Genomic DNA, 17,034 nt, shown 5'->3' on the forward strand with positions numbered 1-17,034 from the left:
TATGTAATATTATAATTATAAATCTAGTGCATGCATATGTAGTCTTTCGTTATAATTAAGAACTTTATGCAATATTGTTTAGTATAATTTATTCACATTGTTTTGAATTTGTAGTTTACCATATGCTAATTCAATTCGTGTGCAATTACAATACTTATGCAATGTGAAACATATGAAAACTATCAACATTTAGAAAATAGGTATAGGTGGTTGAAAAATGATTTGGTTTATAAAATTTATATTCCTTCACTCTTTCAACAATTGCTCTGTGATTTAGCAGAGTAGTATCGTAATATTGTTTTAATACATTACTATAATTATTGAATATACGATCACCATCTTATGATCATGGTTGATGTTTAATATCCTGATCTCTAGCTCTTTATTGACTGGTTAACAATTTATTCTTGGAGCATTACTCCGACTAAGATATTTTAATGTTGTAACTTATTTATTTAAAACTTTTTAATACAATAAACGCTAAAACGCTGATTCACTTTATAGTAAGGTTATTCTGGATGCTACTAAGATGTTCACATGAATAATTTAGATAAAACTGGTCTCTGGTCATTTATTAAATCATTTATAAGCCGGTCAACTGCTTATCCCCTTGATTGACCATTTATTGAACAATAGTATTGTTTCGGCTTAACACCCAATTAAACACACTCTCATTTTTTGTCAAAGGCACCTGAAAAAAGAATTTCCATTCTTGTATAAATTTTTAATATATGCAATCATCTTCATCGTATTGTTATTTCATAAAAAATTGTTTTTGACTGAAAAACCTAATGATGGAATGTATCTAATTCTGAAACGTCGTAGTTAACATCTCTAAAAAACTGTTTTTTTTATTGGATTAATTGTTTGGAAAAGCATATATAGATTTATAAATACATATATAATCTTAATACCTATCCTATGTGATCATATATTTCTATTATCCCAGAAAACTGTGTCCAAATGTCAAATGGCATGCCACCAGCGCTTCAGAATCTAAGTCCGAAGTAAAAGCCTCCCCAACTAAAAAGTCTCCTGTGAAGGAGAAGCAGACACCCACGAAAGAGCAGAATGCAGCCAAGAAAGACAAAGAAAATAAAAGGCAGAAGCACCAGCTCAAAAGAAAAATGATAAAAAATCTGCAGCCACCACTAAAAATAATCAACAGGATGATGTGAAAGTTAAGAAGAGCTCTAAAATAAGCAACCCGAAGAAAAACCTCTAGACTTTGATGATGGCAACTGGGAACAGTTTTGACCAAGAACGATAAAAAGAATCGCAAAAACTTAGAAGAAGCTAAAAAGGAAAGCCCCAAGAAAATGCTAAGAAGAAAAGAAATTGATAACAAGAAACTTGAAGAAGTTTTGGATAACAAGAAACTGGAAGAAGTCACAAAAGAAATCAAAGACAAGTCAATGAACAGCAAAAGCTGCAGCAGAAGTCGAAAAGGTCAAGGAAGTTGTGCTTACACCCGTAGTTGAAGCTGTTAAAGAGGAAGCTCCTGCTGATGATAAGAAGAAGGCTAAGAAAGCTAAGAAGGTCGAAAGTCAACCTAAGGTTGAAGCTGAGAAAAAAGAAACCAAAAAGGAAGTGAAGAAGGAAGTTAAAAAGGAGGTCAAAGCAGTCGAAGAGGAGGCTGTTAAAGTTGCAGTTGAGCCTGAAGTTGCTAAAACTGCTGCACCTGCACCGGTATCAGACCAGCCTGTTGCTTTTGATGAATTGGGAGGTAAAAAATAATAAATAAAAATATAACATAGTAGTATAAGTACACCAAAGTGCTTATTATGCTCAAACAATTAACATTTGTTTAAATATCTTGCAAATCACATTCATTATTGAAATTCAATGAAAACAAAGCACTTGTTTGTTAAAACTTGATCTCTTGTCCATTGTTTGTTTAAAAATTCATTGCAGACACAATGAAATATTTTTCAATGTTCACACAAGATAATAATGAAATTTTAATATGCATTTGTCAATATCTTAAATTACATGTTTAATACTACAGTTTTAAATTTGTTATTTCTTTAAAACCGGTGTAATCTGCTTTTATTGTTTAAAAGTATAATAATAGACCACAGATTTTCTCCAGAGGAAAATATTACAAAATAGAATTATGTTTCAAATTACAAGTGTCCAATGCATTTGTCTACTTACAATTAATTAATACAATGATCACAAATTAATCTTCAATAATTCTTCTACTAGATGTGTGGACCGAGGCCAAAGCTGCAAAGAAAACCAAGAAAAAAGCTCGCAAGGAATGAATAAATATCACATTGTAGATAATTACTAGAAGAAAAATTGACGAGTTCTTGTCTTGTCTGTCTAAATAATACAAGACACTCGTGTGATGGTTTGTATCATATCTGTCAGTCGTATAAATGCGGTTGAAACTTCAGAATCATATGCTGATATAATTTTGGTTTTTGAAACATAATTTTGTTGAATGTTTCTAAGTTTTATCGAGTGAAAAGTGCACTGCCTTTTCTCAGCTGGTACCTGAGCTTTGTAAAAAAAATTGTTTTAGTCAAAGTACATGCAGCTTTTGTTGAGATAAATAATTAATGAGTCAAAGGCTGCATGTATTTATATTTTGTAAAGTGTAATAACTTTTTCGGGAGAATGATTTTTAGAGATTGTGTTTTTAGATTTTGTTTGCAAAATGACCAACTAATTGTTAACAACGATGTTTTTTTTATTGTTTGAAGATATTAATAGTTTAGAATGGAAGTAAACTCATCATATTAGGAGGTCCAACGGAATTAGGGTCGATTTATACAAACAATACATTTATATACATATATATATATATATATATATATATATATTTATATATATATATATATATATATATAATGTGTATACAATCTAAATCACATTAATTTATTGGTATAGATCGACTGTATGACAATAAACTTAGTTAACCTTAACTAATAGTTGGAATATATTAATTAAAATCGATTAATTTAAATACAGCACACTATGACATGATTTTTAAAACTCGCTATACGACTTTTATAAGACTGCAACATAGAAAGAGCGCTGCTTTTGTGTACTTATAAAATGTCCTATATATTTTTCCAAAATAAATGTTTTCTGTTTCGATGATATTTGAAATACTGTGTAATTGTAAATATTTAATATTACTTTTAAGCATAAGTATAGTTATATATACAATTAGATTATAAATAAAAAGACAATTAATATATATATAAATAAATAATGAGATATAGATATATTGTAAAGATGTGTTATGCCCTATTTTTGCTTACGATGGAAATATAATGAAGATATTTTTGTAAGTTATTTTTGTTGGCTTTTTGGTAAAAATTTGCTAGTGCCAAAAAAATGTTTAAGCTCTATTAGGCATAAATAAAATTGCATGTTCAGTGTATGAATACTAAGTCTCTTCCTATCGGCAAACACAAAAGTTACCTATAAATATCACAAAGGCTGCTAAATACAGTCGTCCGACTTTGAAGATTCTTTAAATTTAGCTAATGTATATAAAATTATGTACGCATATCATTTTTTATAGTAATTAATTTTAATCAGATTGGAAATTGTAATATAAAATTCTTTTGCAATTGTTATTGTAAGAATGAAATATTTGATTAAAATGTTTTGTCTGCAAAGAATTTTTAAACAAACCATGAATTTTAGATTAAAAGCAGAAAAATTAGTTTTTAAACTATTATATAATGAATGCAATTTGCAAAACATTTTGAACAAATATTAATTCAAGTAAAACATGATATGTTTATACATCTATTTGATAAATTATAATTTGTATAGTTTCCAAATGAATTTTTACCCATGGGACTGAACAATGTTATAATATCTTTTACAAGACAATTTTACTAAATGATTTTTAATATGTGTAATTAATAATGTAGTATAATAGATAATTTATAAATTATATATTTGTAGATAATTAATTTTGAATTTGACGCGTTACTTTAGTGGTGTGAAGATGGTTTTAAGTTAATTTTTTTTATACGCCTATCTTCAGGTGTTTTGACAGTTACATTATTTGTACTTGCCACAATTTTTGGTTGTTGAAAATTATTGTGTAATTATGTGTTTTGATTTTAAAAAGAATATAAATCTTTATTATATATACGTGGATGCGTTTTTATTAGTAATACATAACTAAATAAAATAAGTAAAAATGTGGATATAAGGTAAGAATTTTTTTATTGGGGTTATGTACAGTGTCATTGTATTGTTCTTATGAATGCTTGTTGTTCATTGTTAAGAGTAATTAATATGTTTATAATTTGCACAAATTTTGCGGTAAATACTTTGTTTATTTGTATGTAATTATATGAAGTGAATTTTCCCAAAAAACTATGTAAAATCCGCCGTTGGTTTGAAGTTTTCAATAAACAAAATGGCGGTTTTAACAGAATTTGTTTAAAAGTAAAAAACAACCAGTAAATTGATATTAATTTTTATTAAAGTGACATTGATAAATTTTACAACAACGGTATAACAAAACATACACATTTCAAAGCATATAAAAAATATGATCTACAAAGCAAAAAGACAGTACTATCTAGAAGAAACACAAAAATGTGAAAATGATCCTCGGAAAATCTGGGAGCTAATAAACAAATCATTAAGGGGGGGAAATAATAAAAATGAATATAAAGACAGTATTAAAAAAATTAAACATCAAGATAAAAACAATTTCTTACGGAAAAGGAAAACATTGCGGAGTATCTCAATAAACATTTTGCTGAAATAGGAACAAAACTACAAGAAAAACTAGATCAATGCAACTACATATCATCAATATCTAGACCTGAAAACAAAAAACAAAATTTTGAACTAACAAATGAAAAAGAAATAATAAAAATTGTGGAAAACCTGAAAAACAACGCTGCACCTGGAGAAGATAAAATAACAGCAAGAATTATAAAAAAAATAATTTATCAAATAGCTCCTCTACTCACTTTTTTAATCAATAACTGCATAAAAAGGGGTATTTTTCCTTCGTGCCTCAAAACAGCCACAATAAAACCAATTTTTAAAACAGGAAACAAAACAGATCCAAATAATTACAGACCAATTACAATAACTAATACATTCTCCAAAATATATGAAAAAATAATTAAAGAAAGACTACTAAATTTACTCATTCAAAAAATAGATAAACATCAATATGGTTTCCTCCCTTCATCAAATACTCAAGGTGCCCTAATAGATTTGACCAATACCATCAGTCAGCACCTTGAGGAAAATATGCATACAGCTGCAATTTTTATTGACTTACAAAAAGCTTTTGACACTGTAGATCATGGCATATTGCTCAATAAATTAATAGATTTGGGTGTAGTAGGTTTGTATTACAACATAATTAAAGATTTTCTCGTGGAAAGGGTGGTAAGGACGAAGGTGGGAAATTTTACAAGTGGGGGTCGTAGCATAACTTGTGGAGTCCCACAAGGTTCTGTTTTAGGTCCTTTATTATATCTGCTATATACCAACAACCTAAAAGATGTAAAATTAAAGGGCAGATACATACTATATGCAGACGATACTGCCATAGTATATGCAGATAAGGACAAAAAAAGGCTTGAAGATACAATAAACACGGACATGAAAACATACACCGACTGGCTAACTAAAAATAAACTAAGAATTAACATCAATAAAACAAAATACATATATTTCAAACATAAAAAAATACTGAGAACACTAAACTAAGTATTAAAGTAAATAATAGAGAAATAGAAGAAGTGGAAAGCATAAAATACTTAGGACTGATAATAAATGAAAAACTGACATGGACAGAACATATAAACAAAATAAAAAGAAAAATTGGAACATTAACAGGGGCATTGAAAAGGATCCACTCTTTCGGCAAAAAAAATAAAATACTAATTCTTAAAACACAAATACTACCTATAATTTATATGGAATAACAACATGGAGCCAAACAACTAAAGCTAACTTAAATGACATACAGACAATAATGAATAAAGCCACCAAAATAGCATACAATTTTCCACATCTGACACCCACCAAATACTTACAGAGAGAAACAAATAATCTTTCACTAAATAACATAATTAAAATAGAGAAATGCAAACTAATACACAAAATGAAATTTAACCGAATTAAAACAAGCACAACAATAGACATAAATCAAGATATACATGAACACTATACTAGACAACACAACAATTTTCACATTGAACACAATAGAAAGAAGAATTTCAGAGAAAATGTCATATGGAGTGCCAGCAAAACATATAACGAATTGCCAAACAATATTAAGATGACCAAAGATGACGATAAATTTAAAAGAAAAATAAAAAAACACTATAAGGAAATTGAAGACCAAGAAGACTGAAGAGTGATATATAAAGATATTTTTAGTTATATATAGATATTATATTAATGAAATAGATTATTATAGTCAAATGAAATGTATATATTATATGAAAACTGTTTTCATAATCTCTCATACCAGGCAACTCTGCCTGACTGAGATATGAAAATAATGTATATATATATAAAAAAATAAAAAAAAAAAAAAATGTCTACAATAAACACTATATATCCTTTTATATTTTTATCTCAATTCTGTTTCCTTCCCAAACTTTTGCTCCTGGTCATAGTTTTGCTCTTAGACCTAGCAGACTGAGGTCCGACACTTTTGCTCCTTCTAAGGGGCTTATTGCCCTTTGCACTTTTATTTTTCGCATTAGAATTTCCTACAGCGACTGTACGGGGTCTACGCTGGTTGTTTCGGGATTTCCCCCGCGTACCTCCGCCTCCGGTGCCTCCTCCGGGCGCTCCGGAACTTTGAGGCGCTATTGTTTTAGGAATATTGCTCCCGGTTTGATTTTCGGCCGCGTTTGGATCTGGACGGGCAAACATGTCGTAGGTGAACTTGTAACAATTCTTTCCTGGATAAAATAATTTCTATAATATATTTCTAAATATTTTCTATTAATCAAACATTTTTTTTAATTTTTTTTTATTACCGTCGCAGAGTTCTTCAAGACATTCAGCACAAGAGACCAATCTTGTTTCAATGACTCCAGCACGATTTTTGGTTTTTCGAGCATCAGGTTGTTTTGCTTCCTGGGTCTTTTCTCGTTCTAGGGCTTTCATTGAAGCTTTTCCGAGTTCCACCAGTCTGTAAGTGATTTTTTAAACCTTTTATTATTAGTAACCATTTGTATGTATTTAATCATTGTACCTGCTGAAATATTCTTCGTCCACTTTATTTTTTGGACGCAAAGTGGTCAACATTCTCCAATCAATTGGAACTGAGTACAAATCTTCCATTTTTAGAGATTGCATCTCTATTGGAATTGGATTTTGGTATTTGTATCTGCCGCCTGTGTTTGCTTCTTTGTTTTTACGAACCATCCCTAAATAATAAAAAATAGAAAATGATAATTAATAAAAAAAAACTGCTGACGACCAGCCAAGTCGTCATCTTTCTAAAGTTTTTCATTTTTGTCCAAATTTTTTGGCAAAATATAAACTTCTCGCCAGGGAAGTTAATAAAATTTAAAGGATAATTAATGAATTAAATATATGATGATTTTTATTTACCTGGTGTAGGTGATCCTGTATTATTAGCCCTTGCCTCCTGCATTTGTTGCAACCGAAGTTCCTGGCTCAAACGTTTTTTGGAAATGCGAAATTTGAAGTTTTTTTCACGTATTTTGATCTCTTCTTGACGAACCTGAATAACAAAATTATAAATAATAATAGATTTATTATTTAGATATTTTTTATTACCTTGATGGGTCTTGTTTTGTAGTCAGGCACTTGTTCCAGCAGCCTCTTAAATTCTTCTTTGGTGTCAGCTGAACATTTGGATAAATCTAAGACTGTTGTTTCCTCCTTTTTATCACCGAATAAATCATCCATTTAATATATTAATGTTAATTAAATATTAACAAACAATATTGCCATGGGCGTTGAATAAATAAATAAATAAATATGTATAATTTTAGGTAAAGTTTCAGGCAAAATGGAATTTTATTGATCAAACAACGGGAAATTTAACCTATTTCTATAAATAGCTTCTTGAATTATTTTCTGATTTCATGGAAATTAAAATAAATTAGGAACTGACAATTTTAAAATTATCTTTTAAAATCATGAATTAGTTTTTAAAGTACACCTATCAACAACAATGTTCATTAGAGAATTATTTTTATCATTTTGCAAGGTTTGGTGATCAGAATGTTACTTTTGTACATTTTTTTTTTATTTATAAAAATGCGGAAATATATTAAAATCACTTTATTACAAATATATTATCAGATAATAATTAAGGTTTAAAGAAAATATAAGTTTTTCAAACAATTATAAAAATTTTACTCCATTTTTATTAAAACAATGATTACATTCGGTAAAACATTTTTATAAATGTTATAAAATATTTTAAATAGATGTAATTAAAATTCAGTAAATCTAATTATTATAAAATAGAATAATATATAAAATATTAAATAAGGTATAATATCAATATAAATCGGTGCAAAAATTTTAATAAATAACACAATTATCTATGATTAATACATTATGATATAAAATTATTGTTTAATAAATCTGGTTATATCTATATAAATGATTATTGGTGAGTTTATATTAGCCAGTTGTGCTATATGTAGTAAACATGCGAGTATATAAATTATTTGATGCTTTACTTTAAGAATAATTATATGATTATAATTATTTATTTTTTATAAGTACTAGATATTTCTTAATTTTATTACAAACTTTGAGATGTATAAGACTTAAAAAAAGTTTATTTTTTGAATATTGTAAAATTTGTAGAAAAACCATTTGTAGAGAAACAATTTTTATATTAATCTTATTTTGAAATTGTAGAAACTTTATAAAAATACTCAAATAAATATTAACAATACTATAATGATTAAATTCAAGAATATATTTTTAATATCAAACTAAAAAACAGAAACAATATTAAATATAATATAGCTATAAATATAGCATCAGTTAAAATGAAAAACTCTGAAAAACTACATAAAACTCAAGTTTTACTATTAATCAAATAAAGATAAATTTTTATTTAACAATTTAAAGAAAAATCAACTTTGGGAAATTTTTCTAATAAGTTTTAGAAAGTTTTTCTAAAACAACAATTATTTTGTTCTAGAAAATTTCTTGAAACCTAATAGAAATTCATTCAAACTTTGCCTTTTTTATAAATAGTTAATTCACCGCAAATACAAAAAGTTAACTAATGGTGTATGGCATCGTACCTTAAGGCAAATTGCTAGAACTTCCCGTACCGTAATGAAATATTCGAGAAATTTTAAACGTTTTCAAATATATTATTACAATTACTGTTGTAATTTTCATTATTTTTGCTATCTTGTTATATCTGAGCAAATCAAATGTAAATCATAAATCAATTTATCTCCAGAACATTAACAATCGTTATTCCATTTCGAATTCAATTTCAAAAAAATTAAAAAAGTGCTCGCGCATAGTCACATTCTAAACGCATTTGCAAATAATTCTGTGCGATATTTTCACTTATACTGTGCTTAGCTTGGCGGCATTTTCACATTTTTCAATAGTTTTCACCAAATTGGAAAAGTGCTCACATAAACAGTCTAAACGCACTTGGGTAAACATTTGTACCAGAGTGGCGCTTAGACTGTGCTTAACCTGGGTAATTTTTTGAATTTTTAATCCAAAATTATAAGAATATTTTATGGAAAATAAAATAAGATGTAATAATTTTTTATCCTCAAAATCAATTGTTTTGTTAATACAAGCAGAAAGTTTCTTTAGATCATTCAAATCACACACACACACACACATCAATTTTTTCTGAGGTATGCCAAAATGTTCAGAAACCTTCAAAACGTCGAGAAATGCAAAAATATTCATTTTCGATTTTCGGCCCATTACTATAATTATCCTACGCGAAGTTAAAAATATTTTGGAAATTATATGATCATCTTTACTATATATAGCACACCTCTATAACTATCTATTTAACAGCTGATTTCTTCAATCTTCTATTTCCAACCGCTCAATAGTCCTCAAATCCTCATCACTGCCTTCATTTTTCTCAATTTTCCTCCAACCGTTCCTGGTAACAATTCCTTTATTTTTCCACACACCAGATCCGGTCATCAGTTGCTCCAAAATCACATCACTGGAACTTCCACTAGACCACTTTCTATTCCTTGATGATTTTTTCTTCTGGTTTTCATTTTGCTCGTCCAGTCTGTCTTTCCTGGTGAGCCCTGATGAAGTACGAACCAGGGGTACGATTTCTGTGGTCTGGTGGATGATGTTTCTGGAAACCTGTTTTGGTTTTTGGTTTTTGGAAGGTGTTTCTGTGTTCGAAGATTGGTCTGATGTGGATTTTGAGAAGACTTCGTCGTTTGGCTGGTCGTCTTCGCTGGAACCATCCACGCTGTACTCTTGCTGAAATAATAAAATATTTATACATTTACTAGATGATCCGACAGACGTTGTCCTGTACCCACATCTACATTTTTTTTAAATTTACTGTTCAGTTAAAAATAATAATTATTGCTTTTCGAATTACTATTTACACAAATATGAGTGATGTTAAATGTAGAACTGTTTCAAATAAAATATTATGATTCTCAATTCCCACAGTTAACACTTTAATTATCCCTTTAACACATATTAAAATATGTTCAATAAATTTGTATATTGAAAATTATACACTGCAATTTATAGAACAAATTTATTAGCAATCGCTCAATTTATTTTTTATCTATGCCAAATGCCTGTAGATGGGGATGTATAAATGAATGATTTTTTGTTTATTCACGACTAAAACATTGATTTTCCAAATGTATCACACAAGAAATGATATGTTTTTATGATGTATTTATGGTCACAGCATAAGATACACGTGTTGCAAATTGAAGTCTTTCACAAGGTATAACAAATTCAGAAAGAATTATAATATATAGCATTTGCGGTAAAGGTACAATATCATCTTGGATTTTTCTACCCAAAATAATTGTTTCAATAATGTTGCCTAAAATTAACTGGTTTTTAGTAATTGTAATATCTAAATTACATTTTTCTCACTAATAATTGAATGTACATTATTACTTAAATTCATATTTGAAGTGAATTAATTTGTCAAATTCTGTTCACATGTGCTCTATTTAACCTACGACAAACAAAATTATTGTAGTAAATAGAGAGGAAAAAAGCGTGTGTTCTGCGATTTTTTTTACTATGCTCCAATTTGCTTGATTTTTTGGAAATAGGCTAATCTTAACCTTAAGTTCAGAAGTGAAAACAATTTGCACTTCTTCACCACCCCCGGCACTAATTGGATTATAACTCTTTTAATTCTGATTTTATTAGAACTTGTTATATACCATTTTAAAGGTAATTAAATGAGCTACAACTTTCTCTATCATAAATTTTACCGTAACTTCTCTTATTTTGAAACGGCGAAGGGTTAAAGGGCTCGAAAGACACTCCGGTTGGACAGCCGCGCACTCTTTAAACAATCATAACTCTATCAATATTTGTGTAACAGAAAAATAATAAAAAGCAAAAATTAGTCAGAAAAAGACCTTGAATTTCAGAGATATAATAATGAGAAATTGGTTTTGTTTTAAATGATTTTTTGTCATGAAATCATGAGCTTTTTGGAAATCGTTTGCACTAAAGTTGTGGTATTTTCTAGAATCCGTCAAGATCTCTTAAACCAAGTTAATTTTAGAGGGAATACGATTATTTTTAATTTTGGTGGAAATGGCACTCAAACTATTTGATTTAAATGAAAAATATATTGTATGCGTCTTTTATTTGCATGGCAGCTCACTCATTTTAAAGTTGAGTACTATAAAACCCCATTTTCATATCTAGCCTAATATTGTTCCTAGAACACTTTATAGAACACCGATTTATTAAGATTTTAATTCATATAATTTTGTTCATTTCATTATTTTCGTTAAAATGTATATTGCTGAAGATATTAGCAAACAACGATTTTACTTTTTTTTAACGTTCAGTTAAAAAATAATAATCTGTCAAATTGAAATTTAAATATTGTATGTTTAAGGCAATCACTGACATTCAACAACCGTGAGACGCATGTTGACTCTATTTTATTACATTATTTTAATTTTTGGCACATCTCAGCTGCTTTTCGGCAATAATAATGTAGACATTACATTTTCCTTATTTAAAATCATAAACATATTACATTCTAATATTGTCTTGGCCTATAAGCGAATGGAAATGTTTGGCAAATGACAGTCTTCATTTGTTTTTAATGTCAAACTATGCTTCAAATATTTTCAAGGTCAAACAATAATAAGCAGTTTTTTGTAATTTTTTCTAATAATTCCTACAATCTAACTATATTTCTATGAATCAAAAAATCCTAGAAAATTCGAGCAAACTTCAGGAAGATTTATGAAAATCCGAGTAATAGTTTAGGATTAATCTTTCATACGCCATTATAGAAGAATTTTATATATAAGATATATGTTAGGGTAGTCCTTAATATTGACATTTTCGAACTTCCTTGCTCCCAAGGGCTCAAATGATAAAAAACAATTCTCTAAAAGTTTTAGCTCTTACTATTGCCTTTTAAATTTTACATTCACTTACCTGTATTTCATAAGCTCTTCTGAGTCTAATCTGTCGATGCTTCCTACGTCCCCCATTGCTCCTCCTCAATTCATAAAAAGGATCCTTTTCGCTCTGAGTAACGTATCTCACAGTGGGTCTATTAGCCCCCCATTTAGGCCTCTCATTCGAGGGTCTCCTTTTACCATTATTTCTAACACTGCTGGCACCGCCATCAGAAGAAGAAACCGATCTTCTTTTATTTTTTTCATCAGTCTGGGTCCAAGCTTCCTTGAGTTGTCCTGACCGGAATTTGGATGGAGTTAAAGGTCTATCGGACCCGCAAGCCACGTGGCAAAGGCTTCCTGCAGAGGCATATCGTGGTAGTATTGCCTGATGGGGGTAAAAGTCTTTGTGGTAGGGTTGGAAGCTGGTATTGGGGGATGGTAAGGGATTTGGGGTGACTAATTCTTGGTTTTGTGGTAAAACTATTTGTGAAAATTCTGGAGGATTTGGTACGTTGGCAGTATCAGGTTTGTCACAATTTATTGGTTTTTGCATAAATTCGTTCCCCATATTTCTGACTGTATAAACTATCTGAGGTTGCACATTCGGTGCCATAAAATTTGGTGTATACGTCAGTTGCAAAGATTCCAAACTACTCTGTAACTTGCTAACGTTTTGTGATGACTCTTTCTGAATTTCGTGATAAATTTGTTGGTTCTGCATAAAATTTGGTGCATAAGCCAATTGTTCTCGTGCTGACAGTATCTGGACATTTGGTACTGGTGGTGCAGATTGCACCATAACATCTGGAGGTCTCAAAAGCTGGTAGTACTCTGATGAGTTCACATTATTGTCCACGTATGTGGAAATATTTGGGTGTATGTAGTTTATTACTGGTGTTTGGGATTTTGGAATTATCAAGGGTTTTGTTTGATTGTCGGTTGCTTCTACGTTCTGATCGGGAATTTCTTCTTGGTTTTTATTAGTATCTGGTGTAGTTTCTTCATTCATCACAGGTTTTTGTGTTTTTCGCAATTTTATAGGTGAACCTATAAGTACTGTGTTATTTTGAGGCTCGTTTGGAGTTCTGCTTCCAGTGGATGCTCCTGACTCAAATGCAGAATCAACCTACAAAGAAAAAATAATAAGTAAAATATTTCATAAAATTTTTAATAAATTATAGTTATTATACCTGGTCGTTGCTTCGTCTACTGGATTTCCTACGTTCTTTTCTTCGTTTTTCAGCTTCTTCAGCAGCCTTTTTCAAGGCTTCTTCGGCAGCTCGTCTTCTTTCGTCTTCACGAGCTTGTTTTTCTTCACGTTCTCTCAATTCTCGACGTCTCTGATCATCTTCCCTAAGATAAAAAATAAAAAGTTAAATATCCGAAATAGATAATAGGGTAGAAAGACCCTTCAGCATTATCTCAAAAACAAGCAAAGTTTGGATTTTTTTAGCGAAACTATTTTAAAGTAGAGGGCTAAAGATATTGAATCTCTTTGAATATGAAAATTCAAAAACCGTTCGAAAAATATTGATTGGGAATCGTGCTGATTAGTTTTTGGTAAAGATCGGCCGGGCCGTTTTCTTGTAATAAAGTGTTAAAAAATTTTAACTGATATTTAATTTTTTAAAGAAAGTTTTTTTGGTGTTAGTATTTTTGTTTCTGAGCACGGTTATTTAGTTTAATATACCTGAATATAAAATTTTCATCATTGTTAGCAATTATTTTAAATTTGTCACTTTGTTTTTTCTTATACCATAAGCGTGGAAAAAGACATAAAAAAGAAGAAATTCTTTTGCCCTCTACTTTAAAATATTATCATTAAGATTTTTTATACATTTTATAAAATTTTCATCATCATAGAAATAAGCTTTGAGTTTTTTTTTAATTTGTCACCTTAATGGGACATTTTTCGTGCTCTACTTTAAAATAGTATCGTTAAATTTTTTATACCTGTTATAAAATTTTCATCCTTATAGAACTAAGCTTTATGCTATTTTTTAAAATTTGTCACCTGATCCTTTTTATCCTATAGGCGAGGTAAAAAGGGAAATATTTTGCCCTCTACTTTAAAATAGTATCGTTAAAATTTTTTATACATTTATAAAAATATCATTATTATAGAAATAAGTTTTTTACTATTTTTTGTCATTTTGTCTTTTTTATACATTTTTATACATTTTATAAAAAATCACCATTATAGAAATAAGCTTTATAGTTTTTTTTTTAAATTTCTCACTTGATCCTTTTTATCCCATAGGCGAGGTAAAAACGGACGATCTTTTGTCCCCTACTTTAAAATAGTATCATTAAATTTTTTTTAAAAAATCAACTTTATACAAATAAGCTTTATGATATTTTTTAAAATTTGTCACCTGATCTTTTTTATCCCATAGGTGAAATAAAAGCGGATACTTGTTTGCCCTCTACTTTAAAATAGTATCGTTAAAAGTTTTTGTACATTTTACAAAACTTTCATCATTATTTGAATTAAGAACCTGGTCTTATTTATCCTATAGGCGAAGTAAAGCGGACAATCTTTTGCCCTCTACTCTAAAATAGTATCGTTAAAATGTTTTATACATTTTATGAAATTTTCATCATTTAGAAATAAACTTGTTGCTATATTTTTAAATTCGTTACCTATTTTTTATCACATAGCCGAGGTCTAAGGCGACAATTTTTTGCCCTCTACTTTAAAATAGTACCGTTAAATTTTTTTTCTACATTTTATACATTTTATAAAATTTTCATCAAGCCTTTTGCTATTTTCTAAAAATTTGTCATCTGATCATTTTTATTCTATAGGCGTAGTAAGAGGAGACAATTTTTTTCCCTCTACTTTAAAATAGTATTAGTAAAAATTTTTGTACATTTTATAAAAATTTCGTCATTATGGAAATAAGCTTCAAGCTGTTATTTAATTTACTAGTCACCTAGTAAAAGAAATAATCTTTTGCCCTCTGCTTTAAAATAGTATTGTTAAAATTTTATACAATACTTGTTTATGGTGTTGGACATTTTTTGGAGTGAAAATTACCTCTGTCTTTGCTCCGCCAACTGCTTATCCCTCTGCCTTTCCTCAATCTTTTTCCTCTCCAACTCCTCTCTTTTTCTATCTTCTCTTTCCTTCAATTGCTTCAAAACTTCAGCCTGCACCCTTAGGGCTTGCGCCCTTTTTGCTTCGCGTTCCATCAACACCATGGAATCCAGGGGCACGTTTTGACCTCTCAAATGGGTCCTAGGACCAACAAAAATTTTATAAGTAATTACAATTACATAAATATTATAATAGATCCAAAACTATTTTAGGATGATGATACGTACCTTGGTTCGTCCTCCTGCTCCGTACCTGAAGCAGCAATGCTACTTCTATCCAGCCAATCTGGGGCTCCTGATGCACTTGCTGCAACCAGAGACGAACAGGAGGATGAGGTGCTCATCATGCGTCTTGGCATCTGTCTGGACCCTAGGTAAAGGAAATATAATAGAAAGATTTATTGCACTTGCCAAATTATAATTAATTTTGAAATTGACACATAAAAATTAAATATTTTAATTTAGGTAGTTTTTTATACATGCAAAATGTATAAAAATCTACCTGGTACTTTGGTAATTTTTATGATTCAATTTTTAGTACCTACTTTTTACCAAGTATATGATTCACATATTCAATTTTTTTCAAGAAGACGGTTGAAATTGTTGAACAAAATTCTATATTGTTAATAATAATTTAAAAAAATTTATAATATAAAGACAAATACTAACCTCGATCATCCCATCTCGGTCTGGTTGTGGTTGTTGCAGTAGGCATCATGGGTGCATGAATGCTTCCACTAGATTGTGATGAGATTTCTGGCGAACTGTATATTCTATAATTAAAATATTAAACTAGTGGTGTATGCTATCGTGCCTTAAGGCAAATTGCTGGAACTTCCCGTACCGTAATGAAATATTCGAGAAATTTTAAACGTTTTCAAATATATTATTACAAATACTGTAACGTAATTTTTATCATTTTTGCTATCTTGTTTGTTATATCTGAGCAAATCAAATGTAAATCATAAATCAATTTATCTCCAGAACATTAACAATAGTCATTTCATTTCGAATTCAATTTAAAAAAAAAAATGCCTGGTTTACACAAAATTGAAAAACTTGCTCCCGTATAGTCACAGTCTAAACGCACTTGGGTAAACATTTGTATCAGAGTGGCGCTTAGACTGTGCTTAGTCTGGGTACTTTTTTGAATTGTTCATCCAAAATTACAATTAAAAATTATGGAAAATAAAAAAAGATGTAATACTTTTTTATCATCAAAAGCAATTGTTTTGTCAATACAAGCAGAAAGTTTTTTAGATCATTCAAATCGGACGCTTAGTTCACTCAAAAACAGCCATTTTTGCACATTTAGCTCTGTATCTTCAAAATG

General features: G+C 29.4%; 2 protein-coding genes and 1 pseudogene across 2 annotated transcripts in view; 1 reads left to right on the forward strand and 2 right to left on the reverse strand.

The window, feature by feature from the left end:
- LOC113367888 (electromotor neuron-associated protein 1-like) overlaps positions 1–2,822 on the forward strand; it is a 4,059-nt gene extending 1,237 nt beyond the window's left edge. Inside the window, exons 3-5 of the mRNA XM_026609463.1 lie at positions 950–1,174; positions 1,419–1,726; positions 2,209–2,822. Coding sequence (XP_026465248.1) covers positions 950–1,174; positions 1,419–1,726; positions 2,209–2,267 — 592 coding nt within the window. The 3' untranslated portion in view covers positions 2,268–2,822. The remainder of the gene's footprint in view (positions 1–949; positions 1,175–1,418; positions 1,727–2,208) is intronic.
- A 3,769-nt stretch (positions 2,823–6,591) lies between these two features.
- On the reverse strand, positions 6,592–7,908 carry LOC113367889 (annotated as a pseudogene).
- Positions 7,909–10,026: 2,118 nt separating this feature from the next.
- LOC113367890 (myosin-M heavy chain-like) lies at positions 10,027–15,806 on the reverse strand. The gene is made up of 4 exons (XM_026609464.1): positions 15,643–15,806; positions 13,793–13,955; positions 12,637–13,728; positions 10,027–10,449 (listed from the first exon to the last, which is right to left on the reverse strand). Exons 1-4 carry the CDS (start codon positions 15,804–15,806, stop codon positions 10,027–10,029), a joined length of 1,842 nt encoding a protein of 613 aa, XP_026465249.1.
- Between the last annotated feature and the right edge of the window lie 1,228 nt (positions 15,807–17,034).

The sequence above is a fragment of the Ctenocephalides felis genome, unplaced genomic scaffold, assembly GCF_003426905.1.
Source record: "Ctenocephalides felis isolate EL2017-DRISC unplaced genomic scaffold, ASM342690v1 CF-g0.4_SCAFFOLD_01170, whole genome shotgun sequence".
In the NCBI taxonomy this organism is placed as follows: domain Eukaryota; kingdom Metazoa; phylum Arthropoda; class Insecta; order Siphonaptera; family Pulicidae; genus Ctenocephalides; species Ctenocephalides felis.